The sequence below is a fragment of the Vicugna pacos genome, chromosome 9, assembly GCF_048564905.1.
Source record: "Vicugna pacos chromosome 9, VicPac4, whole genome shotgun sequence".
In the NCBI taxonomy this organism is placed as follows: domain Eukaryota; kingdom Metazoa; phylum Chordata; class Mammalia; order Artiodactyla; family Camelidae; genus Vicugna; species Vicugna pacos.
The window spans coordinates 2,017,041-2,038,753 of NC_132995.1; the positions used below are offsets into that span (position 1 = coordinate 2,017,041).

Consider the following 21,713-nt stretch of genomic DNA (forward strand, 5'->3'; position numbering starts at 1 on the left):
GAAGAGGTGAGTTAGGCATAGAGAGTGAATCTCACACTCCGAGAATCAAAGCCCAGGAAATTGGTGTTCTGTTGACATAATGGGCAGAAGGGAAAAAAGACAGGAGGACTTGTTGCTGCACACCTTTTCTACACCTTCAAGTTTTTGAATCCTAAGGATATACTGCTATTCAAAATATTAAAGGCTTTAAATAGAAAGTGGAAAAATTAAGAAGTACCAGGTAAACAATATTTAGAGGAGAATTACTTTGGGCTAAAAAAAAAGAAAAAGACATGAGATTGTTTAAACATACCCTGTTAAGTTCCTAAATTCTAAGGATAAAGAAACTCTTGGCAAATGCTGGGACGGGAGCAGTTAACTGTGGGAGACGGAATTCTGGCCCCCAGAGGTGTCTTCATCCTAATCCCAGGAACCTGTGGGTGTGTTCTGTCACACGGCGAGGGGGAACTAAGGCTTGTTAACCAGCTGACCTTGAGACAAGGTTATCGTGGTTTGTCCAGGGGAGCCCAGTATAGTCATAATGGCCCTTAAAGGTGAAAGAGGGAGGCAGAAGAGTCAGTTTCAGAATGATGAAATGTGAGACTCAACTGGCTGTTGCTGGCTTTGAGGATGAAAAGGGGCCACGCCAAGGAGTGGGGGCGCCCCTGGAAGCTGGAAAGGCTGGGAAACAGACTCTCCTGCAGAGCCTCCAGAAGAGAACCCAGCCCTGTCAACACCTTGGGTTTGACCCAGTGAGATCTGTTTCAGGCTTCGGACCTCCAGATAATAAACTTTGTTGTCTTAAGCCACTAAGTTTTGATAATTTATTAAGAGCAGCAACAGGAAATGAATACATCCCTATCAGCTAAGAGAAACAGACCAGCATTGGGGTCCTCTACTGGGAGACCAGAAGCCAGAACCCAATGAACGGACATCTCCGGGTTTTTGAGAAGAAACCATAATCCAAGAATGTTCTGCCAACCAAAAACATAATCTATGAAGTTCCAAGAAATTTTTTGGTCATATAAGGATTTAGAGAAAACCAGCTATATTTATTCAGATAAATAAAAATGCTCAGTAAAATAGCCTAACCAATTAGCTTTTGAAATAAAACTGTTACCTTAAAAGACGGGCAAACAGTGAGCCAGCAATGAATGTTACTCTGAGTACTGTATTTCAGTTTAAGTGGAAATCTTGAGTGGGTCTGGCAGTGAGGAGTGGAGGCATCAAATAAGAGTAAAACTAAAAGCTGTGGAGGGTGAGTTTTCATTAGGTCAGTGAAATGGAGGAAATGTTAAAGGACAGGCTGTGAAGGAGGGGACAGAGAAAGCGAGGGTGGTCTCTTCTTGGAGGAGAGCAGCAAAGAAAATTAATGATGGGCGAGAAAGTGTTAACAGTGTGCTCATTCTGCCCAAAAGATGATTCAGAATGGGGAGACAACCACCTTAAGCACAGAGGGAAGTTCCAATTGAGCAAGAGGACCAGCCAACATAAGGAAAGGAGACTAGGATCAAATAAACAGTACAGTGTAAAACGAAAAGAATAAAGTTAATACACTAAATAAAAATGTGAGTTTCCCTACAGAAGAAGATTCCTATTTTGAGTTACTAAAAAATCAGCTTTTTGAAGAAATAACTAAAATGACAGGGGTTGAAAATAAATGGATGGGCAAAAACATGGTAGGTAAACAAGGATAGATCATTATTATTAGTATTACAAAGAACGGAAATAAAATACCAAAAGGGTTACAAGAGGCTAGGGTTGCCAAACTTCTCATCTAGAGGGTCAGACAGGAAATAAAATAGGCATTATGGCCACAGTCCTTGCAACCACTCTGCTCTACTGTTGTAGACAGTGTGTAAATAAGTGAACATGGATGTGTTCCAATAAAACTTTTATTTATAAAACAGGCAGCAGGCTAGGTTTGGTTTGTCCACCCCTACACCTGGCAGAGCAGGACATTATATAATGAAGAAAGTATGATTCATAAATAGGGGTTAAGTCATATCTTTATAGGCCATAGAAAGTAAAAGTCTCTGGAAATTCAAGATTTTGGTTAAAAAGCCCAATCTTAGGCGATTCTGATCCAATATAGCAAGTTATATAAGAATGTGGAGAATTTTATAATTAAAATCTATAAGCTTAAACAGAATTTTGTATCCAAAAAAGTATATTCTTTTTCAATGTCATGGAACATATACAAAACCAATCCTGTACTTAGCCACAAAGAAAAATGTCAAATTTTAAAAAGTAGGTATTTTCAGGCCACATTTACCAATCACAATAAAATAAAAATTGAAGTTATTTAGGATGTTTTTGGCTGCAAGTTTATAAAAATTCAGCTAAAATTAACTTCAGCAATAAAGGTTTATTTTCCCTTACATAACAAGGCATCAAAGAGACAGTTCCAAATTGGCCTCATAGCTCAGTGTGCTTAGGGCTCTGGGTCAGCTTCTTTGAGGTCCTCTCTTTTCTCCTCTTGGTTTCAAGACGGCTGCAACAGCTCCAGGCATCATGTTCTCAGAGGAAGATGTTTAAAAGCAAGAAATGAGGGGAGGGAGTCTTCCTAATGTGTCTGTCTCTTCTGAATGGGGAAGCTCTTTCCCAGAAGCCACTGTAGATCCCCAGAACATCCTGGCCATACACTGGAACATAAGGGCCATCTTGAGCTGCAAAAGAGGCTGAAAAAGCATCTGACATCTTCAGATTCTAAGGCAAGACAGATGCTGCCAACAGGAATGGGAATTGGGTATGGCTGCCAGGCAGGCAACCAACCACTTCTGTCTGTGACAAAAGTTTTAAAAGATAACCCAAAACAAAAATCCTGGAAATTGAGTCTCCTAAATGTAGTTTACTCTTGAATCAGGGAGAAATAAAAACTGAAGTTTCTGTAGGATAAACCACTTTCTATTTCATCATATTCTGTTTTTATTTTCTATTGATTTATTCATCATCAGGGTGTTTGGTATTCTCTCTTCTGGCTTCTTAAATAGTACCTTTAGTATATTTTAGTACAGTCCTTCAGTTTTTCCAGTTTTGCATGCACTTAAAAGCCATAAAAACTCCTATGAGCAGCTCCAGCCACATCCCACATTTCTGGGCATGTAAAACTCTCAGTGTCGGCCTTACCGTTCACAGTAATTGCATGATTTATTTCCTTGCTAACTCAAGAAAAAAAATTTTTTTTTATTTTCCAATAAAATTCAAACTTTTGGCTATTGTTAAAATGATTACACTGTGGTTAGGAAACGTGATTCTGGAGTGTTAGAGACAAAATTTTTTACCTCACCTTTCCTTCTTTGACAATCATGGTCTAAACAGTTTGCATCCGTAGACTTTTTCTTCAATATGGATGTTATGACTCAGAGTAAAGGACAGCTCTGAATAAGGGAATTCTCACTTGCATTATATGCAAGTCTCTCTCCAAGATAAAAAGAGGAAGTTGTGGCTAAGCTAATGGACTCTACCCATTATTTCCATTCATATGGCTGCTCGCTAACATAAATTCTCTGATGATCAGTAAGGGGTAAGTGCTGATGGAAGGTTTTTCTACATTTATTAAACTCACCGGTGTTTCTCTATTATGCATTCTCTGATGCTGAACAGCACTTGAGTCATGACGTAAAGTCCTCCCACATCCCTTATATCCATAGGGTTTTTCCTCCGTATGAGTTACTTGATGGTGAATCAGTTGTGAGCAGTGACTGAAGGCTTTCCCACATTCCTTACATTCGTAGGGTTTCTCACCGGTGTGAATTCTGTAATGTACAGTAAGATGTGAAACCCGTTTGAAAGCCCTGCCACATACCTTACATTGGTAGGGTTTCTCTCCAGTGTGAATTCTCTGATGCTGCTTAAGTTGTGAGCTCACCCTGAAGGCTTTCCCACATGCCTTACATGCATAGGGCTTCTCACCAGTATGAATTCTTTGATGTCGTATAAGGGTTGAGCCTTGATTAAAGGCCCTCCCACATTCTTTACATTCATAGAGCTTCTTGCCAGTGTGAATGGTCTGATGTTGAATCAGTTGAGACCGATGACTAAAGGTCTTCCCGCATTCCTTGCATGCATAGGGCTTCTCCCCGGTGTGAATTCTGTAATGTACTTTAAGATGTGAGATCCGATTGAAGGCCTTGCCACATTCCTTACACTGATAGGGTTTCTCGCCAGTATGGATTCGTTGATGTTCAATCAACTGTGAGCTTCGACTAAAGGCCTTTGCACAGTCCTTACATTCATAAGGCTTCTCACCAGTGTGAACTCGCTGATGTTGTATGAAATTTGAACCAGAATTGAAGGCCTTTCCACATTCCTTACATTCATATGGTTTCTTGCCAGAATGAATATTCTCATGTTGAATTAGCCGGGAGCCATATTTAAAGGCCTTCCCACATTCCTTACATTTATAGGGTTTCTCGTTAGTATGAATCCCTTGAGGACTAATGAAGTCCTCCTGCCAGACGTCTTCTGTACATTCATTATATCCATAGGGGTCTGTTCCAGTATGAATTTTCTGATAAAAAGTAAGGGAGGCTTGCTGGTCGAAAGTGGACATTTCTTCATTACCAATGATCATTTGACTCAAATGTCCACCTGGATCCCCCTCCTGCCTGTCAAACTGACTTCTGCGTTCCCAATCATCTCGGAAACACGAGCACTCGAGACCGTAACTTGTCAGGCTTTGCGGTATCTCCCACCGGGGTGACTGTACTTCACAAATGTGCCGCTCTGGAGACGATACCTGAGTATCATTCCTGGACTCCGATACTGTAAAAGAACAAAGCAAGTGTGTGTTTTTCCCTTTTCCAGAAAGAGGAACTAATACAGTAAAAATGGGAGAGTTTACACTCAGTATCTGTAAGCTCTTGAATGTGACTAAGCAGTTAGAAAACAGAGAAGCACAACAGTGAAAGAGGAGATACCGTCAACGGAGATGAACGAGCTAATCAGAGGGAGAGGGTAAGAGCAGTTGGAAAATGTCAGTGTGGCTCAGAATCGCCTCTGAGCCACACTTTTTAAAAAATGAATGTTTCTGTAAGACCCTAGAAAACACACATTATGACCTAGAGTGACAGAGCAAGTCATCTGTTGCCTGGGATGAGGGTGTGAGTGGTGTGTGGGCAGGCACGCAAGGGAGCTTTCCAGAGGGTGAAAATGTTCTCAATCTTGTCTGTGGTGGTGGTGATGATGTAAATGCGTTCGTTTGTCAACTCAATTAAAATACTATACTTAAAATGCACGCATATAATTGAATATAAATTACACCTCAATATAGTGGATTTTTAAAAAATGATGGAGGGGGTGGCTGGATACTTCTCTGGCCAGAGGACCAGGCTGGCGCATCTGCTTGACAGGGGCCGTGGTGGTACGAGGGGCTGCTTTCACATGTCCACTGGAAGCTGTAACAGCTGTGGTCTCCTGCTATAATGCTTTCTGTCTCTGAAGTTTAGCTAAACACCATGGCTGAAGCTAATGTCAACTGGGCCAGTCTCTCCTGGACCTTTCCATTGCCTAACAGTGACCTTGGAAAAAGGAGGGCTTTGTTTAGAAGATCAGGCCCAAATGTAACGGGGGTGGCCTCTTTCAGAGCCACAGTCTTTGCTGATTATTTGAACTTCAGGGAAAGGCTGAATGGTGTATTTGATCTTGATTCTATCTGATACATGATTTCAGCTACAGTGGCCTGTTTTTACTGCCATCACAGAAATCAATCACATTTGACTAATAAATTGGTTGCAGCTTCACACAAGGAAATATGGGGAAAAGCGACTTTTGAATGGGTGCTTTTGAATGTATTCATAAAGCGTATTAGACAGGAGGCCAAAGAGGACTTTATAGGGGCATGGCTGCTTCCCATGGGAGCCTATCAGAGACCACTATTCGCTTGGTTATTTGTGAAATTATTAAGCAAAAAACTACTGGACCAAAGGATTACTCTGACAGTGGAAGATGATGAAGAGTCTGTGGAATAAATATCAGATTTTGTGGGAAATGATGCTGGTGTCACCTCAGAAACATGCACCACAACCACAGTGCACCATCCACAGGAGGTCGTGAGAACAAGACCATGTCAAGAGGGCCTAAAGGAGAGAGATTTTTTCAGATACCACGTCTGGTTGTTCACAAGGAAGGCCATTCTGACACCATCTTTCTGCAGATCTCACAGATTAAGGGCTCAGTCTCACAAGAGTGCCCCTACCAGCCTTGCCCCCTTAATAAACTGGAGCTTCTTGCAACCCCCTCTGGGGGGTTAATCATTTGCTAGATGACTCACAGAATTTAGGAAAACAGTTTACTTATCATACTACTGGCTTATTACAGAGGATGTAACTCAGGAAGGGATGGGTGGGAGAGATGCCTGGTGCAGGATGTGGGGAAAGGATGTGAAGCTTCCATGCCGTCTCCGGGCTCTCCACTCCCCCAGCACTTCCATGTGTTCAACCACCTGGAAGTCTCTGAACCCCATCCTTTAGGGATTTTTATGGAAGCCTCATTATGTAGGCAAACCATTGGCCACGGGTGATTAACTCAACTCCAGCCCCTCTCCCCTCCCTGAAGGCTGAAAGTTCCAAGCTTCTAATCGAGTAACTGGTTCCCCTCTCAACCAGCCCCCATCCTGAAGCGATCCAGGAGACCCCAGCCACCAGTCATTTAGTTAGCATATAAGAGGACAGTTATGAGAAGACACTGATGAACTCATCTACAAAACAGAAACAGACTCACAGACATAGCAAATAAACTTACGGTTACCAGAGAGAAAGGGAGTGGGAAGGGATAAACTGGGAGTTCAAGATTCGCAAATATTAATTACTGTACATAAAATAGATAAAAAAGAAATTTCTTCTGTATAGCACAGGGGGCTATATTCATATCTTATAGTAAACTATACTGAAAATGAATATATGTATGTATATGCATGATTGAAACATGCTGTACACCAGAAGTTGACACACTGTAGCTATATTTCAATCATAAAACAAAGCAAAACACTAATGACTTTAGAGATTCCCAGGGTTTTAAGAGCTATGTGCCAGAAAACGGAGATGGAGACCAGATAAACAAACATATTTCTCATTATAAATCACAGCATCACAGGTGACAAAAATGCCGTGAAGCTCAGTAAAGGCAGCGGCGCACAGCACTCAATGTACCAAGTGCCCATGGAGTAAGGTGAATTTCGTTGTGTATATTCTACTGTAACTTTAAAAAGTTAAATTAAAAAAGAACATTTTCCAGAAGATACATAAACGACCACAACTGGCTCAAGAAATCCAACCCTTCAATGTTTAGATTCAGCATTAGGAAATCTACTCATATAACCCAGGTTTTATAAATTGAAAGAGAAAAAAACAAAATATGGAAAGGTGGATGCTGCTTTAACCGAAGAAAGTATCTCTGTCTCATTCCTATGGCTGCTGTGCTTAATGAGAAGACACGGAAAGCACTCCCATCGCGGTCCAGGAGATCAGTATGCAGATGCCCCCATGCACACTGTTCTGGGTGCTGCAGACTCAGAATCCTGATCAGGCAAGAGGAAAAAACTTGTAAGGTTCAAAAATGTGAAAAACATTGTCACCATTTGCAGAGGATATAACTGAACGCTTGGAAAGCTCAAGTGAGTAACATGAAAAATTCATCAACAATGAGAAAGTTAATCTGAAGATGTGAGTAGCTTTTGTCATGTATAAAGAAACAACCAGTTGGAGTATAATATGGATGAATGCCGTGTTTGTCCATATTATGGATTATGCCATTTCCAATAGCAGCAATAAATATAAAACACCTAGGAATAAATGTAGTAAGACACATACAAGGTTTACATAAAGAAAATAAAACTTTCATTAGGGATGGACAAAAATGAAGGGAAAAAAGCCTGCCATATTTTCCAGTAGACTCCACATAATAAAATCAGTTTTCTCCTAATCTATAAATTTATACTGATCTCAATAAGAAAAATTGCACTTTTAAAGCAGACATTCTAATTCTAAAGTTCAGATAGAAAAAAAATGAGAACAGCCAAGAAAATCCTAAAAAATAAGAATGAAGAAGGACTAATTCTGCCAGATATTTAAAACCCATTTAAATCCTTAATGACTTAAAGCAGCATGGTACATTAAAAAAAAAAAGAAACAGCATGGTTAGAGAGATTAATGAGCTAGAAAAAAGTCCAAAATCAGATCCAAATAGAGGTGACAAACAAGGTGACAAAGGTGGCTTGACAGATTAGTGGTAAAGAGATAAAATAAGTTAATAAATGGTGTTTGAGTAACTGGATGATACTCTAGAAAGTAATGTGAAGTCACATGTTGCACTAGGAAGAATTCCACATGGGTCGTAACTAACATAAATATGCTAGAGGAAAATTATAGGAGATTCATGGCCTCAGAGGGGGAAGTCCTCTTTAAACCAGACACAAACGCACACATCTAAGGAGTAAGCAAAGTGAGCACCGCAAACGTACTGTGAAAACTCAAATGACAAAAGCAAAAATCTGTTCTCATCTCAGGTGTGGCAGGCAGAGCAACGGCCTCCCAGAGAGGCCCACGTCCCAGTTCCCAGAAGCGTGAATCCGCTAGGTGACAGGTTAGGACACGCCTCTTCTCCCCACGCTGACTCCTGATCTCACGCACTCCCGGGACCAACCGCCCCTTCCACGTGGATGGATCTACCGCACCCGTGATGCTTAGTTCTCAGCTTCCCATTTGACATTTTCTTACACTTCATTGTGTGTTGTAGACAATGTGTGTGGACAGGTTTTTGGTCTCATGTCACATTGTAACTGTGGATTTCATCAGGGAAGATTTTGGCCCCCAGGGGACATTTGGCAGTGTCTGGAGACATTCTGGCTGTCACGAGTGAGGGGAGGCATTACTGAGGGGCGTAATCTACAGAGTAGAGGCCAGGGAGGCTGCTAACACCCTACAAGGCACAGAATGACAAAGAATTATCCCACCCAGAATCCCAGCCCCACCGCTGGGGCTGAGAAGTTCCCCATCCGGAGCAGGAGCACCCCAGGTGGAGGGGACAGCCAGGGCAGAAGACCCGAGACAGGAACGTTTGACGTGTCAAAGCTGGGGTGGGTGTGGGCCTATTATCTGCTTTTGTGCTCCCACAGCAGAGCTGGGTGGTCGTGACAGAGTCCACACAGCTGGCAGAGTCTAGAATGTTTACTGTCCGGACCTTTAAAGAAGACATTTGCCAACCGCTATGTTAATGGAACAGCACAGAGGCTTGTGTGGCTGTAACCAAATCAGCAACACGGAGAGTGGCAGGAAGTGAAATCAGAGTGGACGCAGGCAAGAAGATTATACAGAGCAACACAGTGCAACAGAACTTCCCAGGATACCGAAAACGTTCCATTCTGCACTGCTACACAACGCCACTCAGCATCGGAAATGTGGCTAGGGTGACTGTGGAGTGGAACTTTACATTAAACAAAAATTTTAGTTAAAATTTAAATAGCACATGCAGCTGCGGTGTAGATATAGAGCCTACCGGGCCATGGTATGGATTTTGGATTTTCTCTTGAGTGAAATGGGAAGCTGTGGGCAGGTTTTGAGCAGAGATGTGCAACACCCTCACTGAAGTTTTGAGAAGGTCGCTGTGGCTGCTGTGTGGAGAAGGAACTGCAGGGTCAAGGGCAGAGACAGAGGCTACGGCAACAGTCCACACGGACTTTGGACTTACCAAAGGATGTGGGAGGCAGCAGCGGTGTTGGGGGAAGTGGTTCGATGTTTTGAGATGGTGCTAATGGGGTTGCTGACAGACTGAACAGGGGTGGGAGACAGAAAAGGCAAGGATGCTCCCACAGTTTTTGACTTGAGCAAGCAGAACAGAGCCCCCTGTTGTGAACGTGGAGAAGAAACGGGAAGAGCCTGTGTGTTAGGGAGGACCAAGGACTCCCTGTGGGACTGAAGTTCCAGGTGTCTGAACAACCAAGTGGGGTTAATAAGAATGACGGAAACATCCTCTATCCGCATTGTCCAGTACTGTAGCCACTAGCCACAGACAGCTACTTAGCACCTGAAACGTGGCAAGGGCAACCAAGGTACTGACATTTAAAATGTATTTAACTAATTCAGTTCAGTTTCCGTGGCACATGTGGCCAGTGGCTCCGTGTCCGCCAGCACAGGGATGAATGGTGTGCACAGCACGATCATGGAAGGGCCCTGGGGAATGGAACAGAGGAGAAGAGGCTCAAGTCTGAGCCCTGTGGTGCTCCAGCTCTCAGAGAAGGTGGGAGGGGCCAGCAAAGGAGGCTGAGCGTGGTCAGTGAGGTGGGCAAGAGCAGGAAGTAGCAGTGACCTAAGTACACACGCTGCTGACAAGCTAGGGACGATGATGGCTGAGACCGGACCTCTGAGTCTGGCAACTTGGAAGGCAAAGTTTTGAACTCAGAGGGCCCGCCTCCCCGCCAAGCAGCTGGACAGTTACCTGTGGTGGCTCCTCGCTTCCCACACTTGCCCCACTCTCCGGGGCATGGGCCTCCTGTGGCTAGTTTCTCCACCATCCAGGGCTCTTGGCCTTGCTCCAGGAAGGAAATCACAGCAGGTTTGGAAAAGGCAAGACCTGGATGTGAAGAAAAAAAAAATGCCACTTGGTTATGGCACGGGGCCCAAGAATTCAGATCCAGGGCCTGGTTATCGAGCAGGAGAGGCAGCTGCAGGAAGGGCAGGGGGAATACGTGAGTCACATGGCAGCTTCAGGCCATGGAGCTACCCCTTAACCACTCAGAAAGGACCCCTAAAATAACCAGGAAGAGACAGACGTGCCCAGCAGTAACCCCGCACTAACCGCCCACACGGCCTTACCCAGGGAGACCAGGTTGCCGTAGGTCTCCAGCATCACGTCTCGGTACAGGTCTCTCTGAGCCGGCGCCAGCCGTCCCCATTCTTCTTGGGAGAAGACTACAGCCACATCTCTGAACAAGTCTGACCCCTGGAACAACAGGGAGGTGTGTTTTATGTGTAGTTCAGGATGAGAGGAGATGGAGGAGGCCTCTGCAGGAAGCGGGTGTTCTGGTGAAAAAGAAGGCTGGGGCTGGAGGCCTTGGGTGTGAGCAGGGGACAGGAGAACATGGGCACCGGTGAAAGAGACGTTCAAATATTCCTGAACTTTCCTTTTTTACTACAAACCAAAGCTCCTGTGCACAGGCCTGGGAGAAAATTAAAACCGGGCCAGATGGAGTTTTCCCAGGTTCGACAGGGTCACCAAGCCCTGCCTCCCCCGTCCTTGGAATGTGGTAAAGGCTCTAGGTGACACCTGTCATGTGTACTTTGATGGAGTAACAGACAACATCAAAACCCAACAATTTCTGGTAGACTTTTCTCAAAGTATTTTATTTAAAAAAATACTTTGTCTTAGAAAACAGGATTTTCATTTAAGTCAAGAATTGCTTCGGGGGGAGGGTGCGGCTCAGTGGTACCATGCACACGTAGCAGGCACAAGGTCCTAGGTTCAATCCCCAGTACCTCCAGTAAAAATAAATAAACCTAATTACCTCCCCCACGAAACAAACAAGAACTGCTTCAAGACACAGGCTCATCATTATGTGAAAACATATCACAGACAAATCTTGAAGATTACTTTTATTAGCTGTACAATTCTCTATCTAGTGAAAAAACGGACTCAACCATTCCCTTATTTTGGATGCAGAGGCTGCCAAGGTCAGATCTCTTGAGGCTCTTCCAAAACTACGACTGTGCAGATTCTGAACAATTTATTCATCTGATTATCCTACAATCCCCAACTCTGCCCTCCGCTTGCTCTTAAGCTGAAGAAGCCGATGGAGAATGACCCAGAGTCAAATGCTCTGTTCAGCCTCAAACTGGACCTTATCTCTGGCATCTGATCTCTCACAGATTCCCAGCTGAACTTCAATGACGTACTCCACTGTCCACGCAGGAGACGGTGCCCCGACACTGAAACTGAGACCCGCCAACACCAGCTCCCCTGCTTTTTCGTGTGTGGTCCCTCATCAGCGTTCATCTCCATTTCATCAAACCTCAGTTCCAGTAAGGGATGCCCTCACTTTATGTAAGGAAATGGATCTCCGCTCCCTCTGGCCTCCCAGCAGAATACCAGGCGGTCAGAAGACGTGGGGGCTGTAGCGGATGAATCCACGAGGGCACTGGTCAGACGGGCAGAGCTGCAGGAGAGGGTACGAGCTGCCTGGCCTTTCTATTCCCTAAAATGGGGACCTCTGGGAACCGGATTCTTGGACGGAACCCAGGTGGGAAGCTTCAGGATAAGGGAAGCAAATATTTACACGATTTTAAAACTCACGAGGGACATGACTTTCAGAATTTCGCGGGCTGATGGGTCTTGCTCCTGGATCCTCTCTTGGGGAAGGGCAGAGTCCTGAGATGGCAGAGCTGGGGGAGGAAAGAGCAAACACGAGAGGCCAGGCTTGCCTCAAAGCTCCCAGAAAGAGACCATTACAAATGCCCACCTCCTTTACCCAACAACCCCCAAAATTAGAGGGAGCTGGGACAAACTGTGGCCCTCACCCAACTCCAGGAAACTCAGCTCCCCCTTGTTACTGATGCAGATCTGAGAGGGAGATGCTCAGACCTGGTCCAGTGACTGAGACCACATGGTGTCCCAAGGACAAGGAAGGCTGTCCTCAGGTCAGGGAGCACAGTCGGCCTGACCTGCACCAGGCTAGCCCACAATGAAATCGTTCCAGAACCAAACCATTTAACTCTCTCATGCCCACAATATAACACCTTGGGAAGTCTCTCGGGCTCTTTACCTAATTTTCAAACTTAGAAGAACCCCACAATACCTAAGGCCTGGTGGACATGACTTTATGGATCCTGCCTTCAACAAATGGTTGCAGTAAGCAAATTAGATGGAGCAGGCCCAGTACCCCATTATCAAATCATAAATATGCCCCTGCCCAGAGACATAGCAGGGAACAAACCTGCATGCACAATATTTCCTGAAAAATAGAACCAAAGATTAGTACCTAACAGTCCACAAGTTTGCAAGTTGAAGAATCGTTTTTGGCAGAGTCATATGATGGATGCCAAGCAACTATCAAAACTGAGGTGGAACAACATTAATTGACAAAGAAAGATATTCGCAACTGGACCCCTTGTACAACTAGAGAACATTCAGCAAGAGTTGAATCCACCAACCTGCTGACACACAGGCTAAAAAAAAAAAAAAACCTTCAAAAACAAAAAACTGGATTGGAAAACATCCAAGTATTAAGAATGAAACCGGGGCGGGATGCATATAGCTCGATGGTAGAGCTCATGCTAAGCACGCACAAGGTCTTGGGTTCAATCCCCAGTACCTCCCTTAAAAAAAAAAAACAGATACCATTTAACCACTTACTGAATTCATCGTTAAACCAGTATTTTATAAAAGAGGTTAGGACAGTGCCTGGCATATTACAAATATTTAATTCTATGTGTAAATGAAATAATGACAAATGTTCCTTAACATCATGTAATAGGATTTTTTTTCATGACCACTTTTTAAAAGCATTATTTGTATTAGCTATAAATATTCTATTACAGGGGTGGCCCGTGACTGACTCACTTTCCCATGGTTGGACAAATTTTGAATAAGATCCTCTAAAATGTTTCCAAATAGAAGTCGCATCTTTTAAACTAGTGGTTCCAAAACTTCTGGGGTCCTACAACTCTTTGAGTCTCATAAAACAATATTTCATCACAGATTTGAAAAAACACACAGACACATAAGAATAAATGCAAAACAGCCACAAGCAGACATTTCCTGGGGGTCGGGACCCCCGACACACCCACCCAGGGGGTCCGTGGACCCGGGCTACGAGCCCCGACGCAGACAGGGGGCGCCAAAGGGCGCGCGCCGCGGGGGCCGACGGGAAACGTAGTCCGGAGCCGGAACAGCCGTTGACCGACGCCGAGGCGACACGTTCCGGTGCTTTCCAGGCCCGAGAGCCACCCGGCCGCGGCGCTCGCTCCCGCGCGGGCCCCGGAGCGTCTGGCAAGCTCCGGAGCCCCTCACCTGCGCCTTCTCCGATTCAGGTGTCCCCGCCGCCGAGCTCCCTGTACCCCTGGGTGCGCTTCCTCCTCGGTACCGGCAGACTCGGGAGCCGGAAGATGGCGCAGACGCACAAAGCCCCGCCGATGCCGCGTCGCGATTGGGCCGGCGCCGCAGTCGCTTCTGGGAAACGTAGTCTCCAGGCCTTAAGGCCGTTAACCGAACGGCAAGGCTGGATCTCGCGACGTTTCGGGTGGCCGGCGCGTGCGTGCGTGCGTGCGTGCGGGCTGCGCGGGAGACCGTCGAGGAGAGGACGCGGCTTTTTGGGTCCGGCGGGTCGCTGTGTGGAGGTCTGTACGCTCGGGCCGCTGTCCGCGCGGGATTGTCTCTGTGGTGCAGGTGAGTGGCCGTGACGTGTGTGCGGTGTTGGTTCTGACCGGGTGGTTGAGTGTGTGACCGGGACCGTTAGACGCCGGATACGCGCTTGTGGGCGGCTGTGTACAAGTGGCGTGTGAGAAGATGTTTCTCATCCGTTGTATCACCGCTGGCCCGGAGCAGCCGTTTTACCGGAAGGTTTGGAGGGAGGCAAAAGCCCGAGTTCACTTGGTAACTGATTTTAAACCCTTACGTGGAAATTACAGATTGTGGTGGATGCAAAATCAGTTCTGTATAGGAGTGGAATGTTCTAATATTAGCAGTCATAGTGACTGTATGTATATTCATCATAAGCCACTCACAGGCCAGTCACAATCGAAAAAAGAATCAGCAGAGATATTTTAAATGAGATATCAAGGGGTTTCTTGTGAGATGACGTCTCTTCGGCCAAGGCGTCTACCGCTACGGGTAGTTCAGCTGTGGTTTGTGGAAGCATGAGAAGCGTTGACTTTTACCCATCCCAGGGCAGCGTGGTCCAGTGTGTTCGGGAAACCAGTGTCCTGGCTGCTGGTCAGGACCTGTTGCACCCGGTCTGTGAATGAGGAAACCATCCCCTGTCCAAGGTGAACTCTGGCCCAGGGTCCGGAGCCCTTGTCTCTTGATTTGATCTTGTTTCCTTTAGTATATGTACTCTTGTGCATGCCTACTTGGAACTTTTTTTTTTCTGAGATTTGTGCATATCCGTGTTGTTGCGTATCTGAAGAATGTGTTTTTTTTTTTACAAATTAAGTTAGAGATTTAATTAAAACCCGAAAAAGATACCAATACTGTTTCTCCATTGGAAATAGACAAATTGATGCTAAAGTTCAAATGAAAAAAATAAACATGAAAGAATAGGGAAGAATACTCAGAGAAAGGAAAGTTATGATGTATGCTAACCGGATCAGATATTACAGTATTCTAAAAAGCTTCTGTAATTGTAACCGAGTGGTATTGGTTCACGAATTTTCAAGTAGAAGAGAACAGAAAGTCCAGACATGTCAAATACAGAGGGAAATCTGCCATATAATATAGGTGGCAAATCACTGGGATGAAAATATACTTTTTAATAAATAACCTTGGGGAATAATTGGATAGTCATTTGGAAAAAGATAATATTGTATTCATACCTCACATCATGTGAAAGAATAAACTCTAAACTGATCAGAGGTCTAAATTAAGCCATACAAATAGCAGACACGTACAGAGGTAAGTTCCATTACAGCATGATGTGTGGAAAGACTTTGTAATTACAACTTAAAAATCCAGACTAAATAAAAGACTGCTACACTTTTGCAGGGCAAAATACACCATGAGCAAAGGCAAAAGACAAATGACAAAATTTTTACAACTTTATGTATCTTAGATAAGGAGCTAATATTCCTAATATAGAAAGACAAAAGGCCAAACATGCAAGCAATTTCAGATATGGGACAACTGTTAGTGTGAGGCTCTGAACTCAACTTAGCAGATTGTTTTCCATAATAGCATTGGTGTAGTGATTTGGAAACTGCTTTGTATGCATCACAGGATTGAGCAAATGAATAAATATATTGATATATTGGCAGCCAGTGTTTTACTGTGGGAAAAGAGAGATATAAATGAAGGCTGATGGAAGTAACAAAGAACCCTGTGGTGTTGGGTTGGTGTGAACTCATAGTTAAAAACGTTTTTGTGTACCTCATCCAGGTGATCACTGTTAACATCCATAGTGACGGCGTGCTGATATCATGGCCTCTTGATGTGATGAAAATAGCACTTTACCTCTATGCTCTTCCTCCCCCAAACACATAACTCCAGCCTAATGACAGAACGTCAGATAAATACCAGTTCAGAGACATTCGGCAAAATATCTGACCCAGACGCCTCGAAACCGTGAAGGTCATTGAAGACAAGGAAAGTCTGAGTAACCATCACAAGAGAAAGGAACCTAAGAGGGCACAACTACTAAAAATAATGTAGTATCCTGGATGAGATCCTGGAACAGAAAAAGGACATTAGACAAAAACTAAGAAAAACTGAAGTGTGGACTTTAGTTAATAATAATGTGTCAGTGTTGGTTTATTAATTGTAAACAAAAAACAAAACCTATAGTAGTAATAGGGGAAACTGGGTACAGGGTATATGGGAACCCTCTGTATTATCTTTGTAATTTTCTGTAAATCAGAAACTTCTAAAATAAAAAATTTATTTAATTAGTCTTATTATTTTTTACAAAGTATTTGTGTCTGTGTTTATTTTTTATTTCTCTGTTTGGTGAGTGGGCCTGGAAGCAGTAATGCCCCTGTAGCACATACCTAGTGCCTGGACCTTGGTTTCTACATAGCGTTTTCTAATAAAAGGAACCAAAGCTTCTTGGAGAAATGTCTGATTCCTGGACAATGGCAGGGAATCTACAAAATGAGTATGGAATATCTTCTTGTGCCAAAAAGTAGGGAAATGCTCAAAAGATTTCACAGAGGAGTCCCTGCTTGCAACTATGATAGTAGAATAGTACTTAGCTTGCCATCCCACTCTATAAACAAATAGAAAACTAGATAAATAATGTGTGGGAAACAAATCGTTTCAGATATGGGACAACTGTTAGTGTGAGGCTTTGGTCCCTGGGAGAGGGGAGAGTAAATGAGATCCTACAGTTGCAATGGCCTTCTCCCTGAAGGTGTATTCCATACAGCACAGGAAGGAGGAACCCAAGCAGAGCACAACAGATTTGCTATAGTGAGACAAACAATGGAGCTTGGGGAAACTGAAGTAACTGGAATTTGCTGAGCATAGTGTGGAAGAGGAAGGAAGAAGGAGGAGGGAGCTACTCAGAGAAAGCTCCAGAAACATGCATAGGAGTCTCCTTAAATTTTTGACTGAAGGCTAAGCTGTATATACATCTATCTAAAGTGAAATTCTGGAACCGACAAAAATACATTGACCGAAAGTAGACCAGTGGTTGCTTTGGTCCAGGGAAGGTCCACAAAGGAACAGAAGGGGATTTACTGGGATGATGAAAACCTTGCATATCTTGGTTGAGGTGGTGATTACATGGATGTATATGTTTTTCAAAGCTCTTTGAGGTGTATCTTTGGGATTCAGCTTGAAGGAGGCGTCTGTGGGCAAAATTGGGACAATTTGGGTATCAGCATAATTATAGGGATAGAATATAACTCAATAAAATATTTCATGTGTCCATACTAAAATAGATGATGAATGAGAAGAAAATACTTACAGTAGAATTCCAACTGGTAAATGTAGAAGGAATGATAGAGTTAGAAAATATCGTCCAACCATCACAGCAGCAATTGACTCAGACAGAAATCTCATTGATTCTACCTCTGTTGGTGAAGATTGGTGATGAACAGGAATCTTTGTAGTCTCAAATGATCTCCCTACAGATAACTTGTTACAAAAACAAAAATAGTCACTTTAGAGTGACCACAGTTGATCAAATGATTTGGATTTGCTACTGTCTTCTGGACTGAAGGTTCTCAGGGTGTGAAATTCAATCTTGCTGTGCTCAATCATTTCTTGGTTTAATATGGTAACCAGATCTTGTCTTTATTTGAGATTTTGGTGTTTTGTTCATCATGAATTTTTGACATTAACCTTTATTTTAAAAAGTATTTCATTGAACCATCACTTTTTTTAAAATTTCTGGGTTTGTTTTGTTTTGTTGCCTCCTTAAATGTCGTGCCTGAAGGAGTGCTTCACTCACCTCTAGTTCTGGCCTTGGCTGCAGCAGGTTTGAATGAAGGGGGAAGAAGGGAAGGAGAGGAGGAATAAGAAAATAAGTGTGCTGCGGTATCTAAATAAACTCTGTTCTTAGGATCCTGTCCCTTTTGTTCTTCAAGAAAAATTGTTTCCTTCTCACCTCTTTGAAAGACTCCTTAGTCTTTGAAAAGCTGTCTCATTCCAGCAGTCCCAAGCTAATCATGTTGAAAGCTGTGACTTGTGCGTCACACGTACTAATAGTAGAAGATAGGTATTACTTTCCTTGTTTTGACTATGAAGTGAATGGAGATGGAGAGAGGCTAGATGACTTGCTAGAGGACATAGAACTGGTGGAGTGGATGAGTTAGTATCTTACCAAACCACACCTTAGTACCTGTGGGTAGAGGAAATACTACCTCTGCCTCCTGAGTGATGGGTGAGCCAGTGTGGTGGAACCTTGGAGAAAACGTCTTAAAGAGACAGAAGACATTTGCTTCGTGATGTCACAGAAGCTATGAAGCCTCATGGAAACAGAACCAAACAAAGAAACTGGATCCCTGGCCTCCTGTCTGGGACCTGGAGGAGACAAGAGTGTGCGGGTGTCTGAAGGAGAAGGTCACTGAGCCATTCTGGGCGTGTGCTGGGTATTCCAAGAAGTAGCCACAAAGGACAGATTAAATATCAGGGCTTCTGGTCAGTCCTAGGTCAGCTGGAATTCCTCGGGCTGTGTGTGTCAGGCAGCTGGATGACCTAACTGGGAACAGACTTGAATGGGACCACAAAGCCATAGCAAGGCTGAAGGCGAGGAACCCCGCGTCCCCAAGTGGAGACAGGTTGTGGCCCACCCGTGTGAGGAACCAGGATCAGTCTTACCTCTGTGGCGGTGAGTTTGAGTGTTTGATTTTGAATGTGGTAGTTTGAAGTGTGCGTTAGGCATGCAAGTGGAAGCTCTGAGTGTGGCTTCAGGGGAGAGGTCTGGACTGAAATCTTGAACTGGGAAGTGATTTGATGAGGTAGCTATTGTGTATTATTCTTTCATATACTGGGGCATATCAAACTTTCCTTTCTACCTTTTATTTTGCTCAGAAGTTGTTTTCCTAACTATCCATAAATTATAAATGTTCATCTTTCTTTTTTGGTAGACTTTTATGGGGATGATTAAAATGGATTTATTTCCACCTGTTGCAAAGTGTGATGAATCAAACACTATCTGTAAAATTTCTACCTTGAAGATTTATTAAAGTTTTCTTCATGACTTATCAGTGACTAGTTGTAAATATTTCATGGTCATTTTAAAAGAATGACTAAAGATTGTCTTCCATAGAGTAGTCTGTCATCTCTCTCTTTTTAAAATTGAAGTATAGTTGATTTACAATGTTGTGTCATCTCTTTCTTAATTTTAATACTCCTGTTATATTTTGGGTCAGTTGGATTTGTTTTTAGTTCTCTGATGTGGTCTCTCACAGTTTTAATTTATTTTATTTCTTGTATTAGTTACCTACTGTTGTATAACAAGGTATCCCAAAACTTAATGATTTAAACAACAGTCAACATTTATCATCACTCACAGTGTCTGTGAGTCAAGAATTTGGGAGCAGCTTAGCTGGATGTAGTCAAGATGTCGTTTAGAGCTTCCGTCAACTAAAGGCTGAACTGGAACCAAGATTTCTGCTTCCAGGTGTCCCACTGCACATGGGCCTCTCCATAGGGCTGATTGTCTTTGTGACATGGTGGCTGGCTTCCCCTAGAATGAGTGATCCAGAAGCTGCAGTGTCTTCTATGACCAAAGCCTCTGAAGTGTCAACAAAAAAATTAACCAACAGTTGATCTAAGAAAGAATTGGACAATTTTATTTGAGCCAACCAAGGGGTTATAACCCAGGAGGCAGTCTTTCAGAAAGCTCTGAGGACTGTTCCATCCATCAGAGGTCAAAGCAGTTATGTAAGTTTTTAAGACAAAAGATTATCCATGAAAGGACATTTTGACGGTTCACACAATCAGATCTACATGTGCAAAGCGAGTCATCATGGTGATGGGTCATTGTGGCCCCTCAGGAGATTAAGAAGGAATGTAATCTAGAGGTCTGGTTAATGCAGATGCACAGTACACGCCAAAGGGGAGGAAGGAGGCCCAAATGGGCAAAGAAAACATCTTATGTTTGAAATGTTCTCGTCTTGCCATAAGATGTGACTTTTGTTTCATTGGAAGCCACATACCACCATACTCCATTGCGCACATAGACCAGTTCTGACTGAGTCAGTGTGGGCAGAGACTACCCAAGGGTGTGAATCCTGGGAGGCAAGGGCCACCTGGGAGGCTGACGACTACCGTTCCTTTCAAATGTTGACTTTAAAACGTACAACACGAGAGTTGTGAGTTTTAAGTTTTATTCAAGGTCTTACTGAGGTTGATACCTTGGGAGATACTGAGTAACACGGAGTAGCTCTGAGTAAACTCCCACGAGGTAGGGGAGGAGACAGTATATATATGATTTTGGTGGGGGCGGGGGTGCTAGGAAATACACGTAGTCAAGCATACATCTTGGTAAAAGATTATTGCTCATCACAAAGAACAGATGTCTCAAGTTAATGGTTTTAGTGCTTTTCTATGTATGGGACGATGCAAGAGTCTGGACTCATTGAAATTCTTCCTGAGATAATGCATCTTAACTACCTAAGGGCCTGTTTATCCAAAGCACAAAGGACCTTGTCCTGATTTTTCATCTTGAATTCTCCTCAGGGTGCGCTGTTGGTGGGTGACCACACTGGGTTGAGACTTAATCCTTGCATAGCTGGATGATAAGCGACACTCTGTTCTTTTTTTGGTCACACCAAGAGTACATGAATGTCCTGATGCACCCCCCACTCCCATTCTGTCAGATCCACTGCTGCCTTGTCAACCAGTTCCTGAGAGATCACTGTCATTCTCCCTTTACGCTCTCCTGTCCAGCTCCCCTCTTCTGTAAACCCCAGCGACATTCGGCTCTACACTCATGGTTCTGCCATATTCTCTCTCCTTAATGGGATCAGCCATTATCACATGAATGAGATCAGCCGTGGGGAGGCCCGTAGTGCATGGTTCTGGAACAAGGAATCGAAAAAGCAACTACAAAGTGGATTCTATCTAACCCCATCTTAGCTACTAACTCCCTATATGACCATGACCATGGGTACCTCCCATAACTTTTCTGTATAAAGAAGGGAACGAAACTGTGGGGGGGGGTTGTTTGTTTGTATTGCTTTGTTGTTTTTTGTTAATAGCAGTTACTCAGGATTAACCCTGTGTTTTGCTGTTACTACTAACAATACTATATACTGTTCTAAGATTGCATATCTAGGTTAACTAGAAGAAAATTCAAACGTTTTCAGTAAACATTTTAATATTTCAAATTTATATTTATTTTGTAAAGACAGTTTTATAGGTAATACATATTTGAGCCCTCTATTTGAGAAGGTTTTTAATTTCCCTCAAATTTTCAAGTATTTTACCTAGATCTCATTTCATCTTTGGCTATTGTCTTCATAGCTTCTGTCGTTATCTTAACGTATAAGTCTGTTTGCTCTATAATTGTATGACCTTATTTGAGAGAACTGTCTATGTATTTTAAACAGACTTAGGGAGTTGTGCAACTGAACCACCTGGCA

General features: G+C 43.4%; 2 protein-coding genes and 1 pseudogene across 5 annotated transcripts in view; 2 read left to right on the forward strand and 1 right to left on the reverse strand.

The window, feature by feature from the left end:
• Positions 1–2,327: 2,327 nt before the first annotated feature.
• On the reverse strand, positions 2,328–14,110 carry ZNF582 (zinc finger protein 582). Of its 2 annotated transcripts, none has more exons than XM_015249570.3 (5): positions 13,981–14,110; positions 12,265–12,353; positions 10,791–10,917; positions 10,414–10,548; positions 2,328–4,746 (listed from the first exon to the last, which is right to left on the reverse strand). In XM_015249570.3, exons 2-5 carry the CDS (start codon positions 12,271–12,273, stop codon positions 3,443–3,445), a joined length of 1,575 nt encoding a protein of 524 aa, XP_015105056.1. In that variant the 5' UTR covers positions 12,274–12,353; positions 13,981–14,110; the 3' UTR covers positions 2,328–3,442. The 2 variants fall into 2 exon arrangements, with proteins under 2 accessions (XP_015105056.1, XP_015105055.1); XM_015249569.3 differs by having other exon boundaries at positions 13,758–14,066.
• On the forward strand, positions 5,272–6,233 carry LOC116282273 (solute carrier family 25 member 36 pseudogene; annotated as a pseudogene).
• A 26-nt stretch (positions 14,111–14,136) lies between the features above and the next one.
• Positions 14,137–21,713, forward strand: part of ZNF583 (zinc finger protein 583) — a 30,902-nt gene continuing 23,325 nt past the window's right edge. Inside the window, exons 1-2 of one of the 3 annotated variants that reach the window (XR_012076067.1) lie at positions 14,137–14,355; positions 16,060–16,565. The gene's annotated coding sequence lies outside the window, so the exon portion shown is untranslated. The other 2 variants (XM_072968373.1, XR_012076068.1) reach the window with 2 other exon arrangements.

Bases quoted from the DNA above. Each gene is read 5' to 3' on its own strand.
- ZNF582 (XM_015249570.3), bottom strand. The intron at 10,549-10,790 runs GTAAGGCCGTGT...CTTCACATCCAG, and splicing joins CGGCAACCTGGTCTCCCTGG to GTCTTGCCTTTTCCAAACCT. The intron at 4,747-10,413 runs GTAACTGTCCAG...GTTCTTTTACAG, and splicing joins GAAGCGAGGAGCCACCACAG to TATCGGAGTCCAGGAATGAT.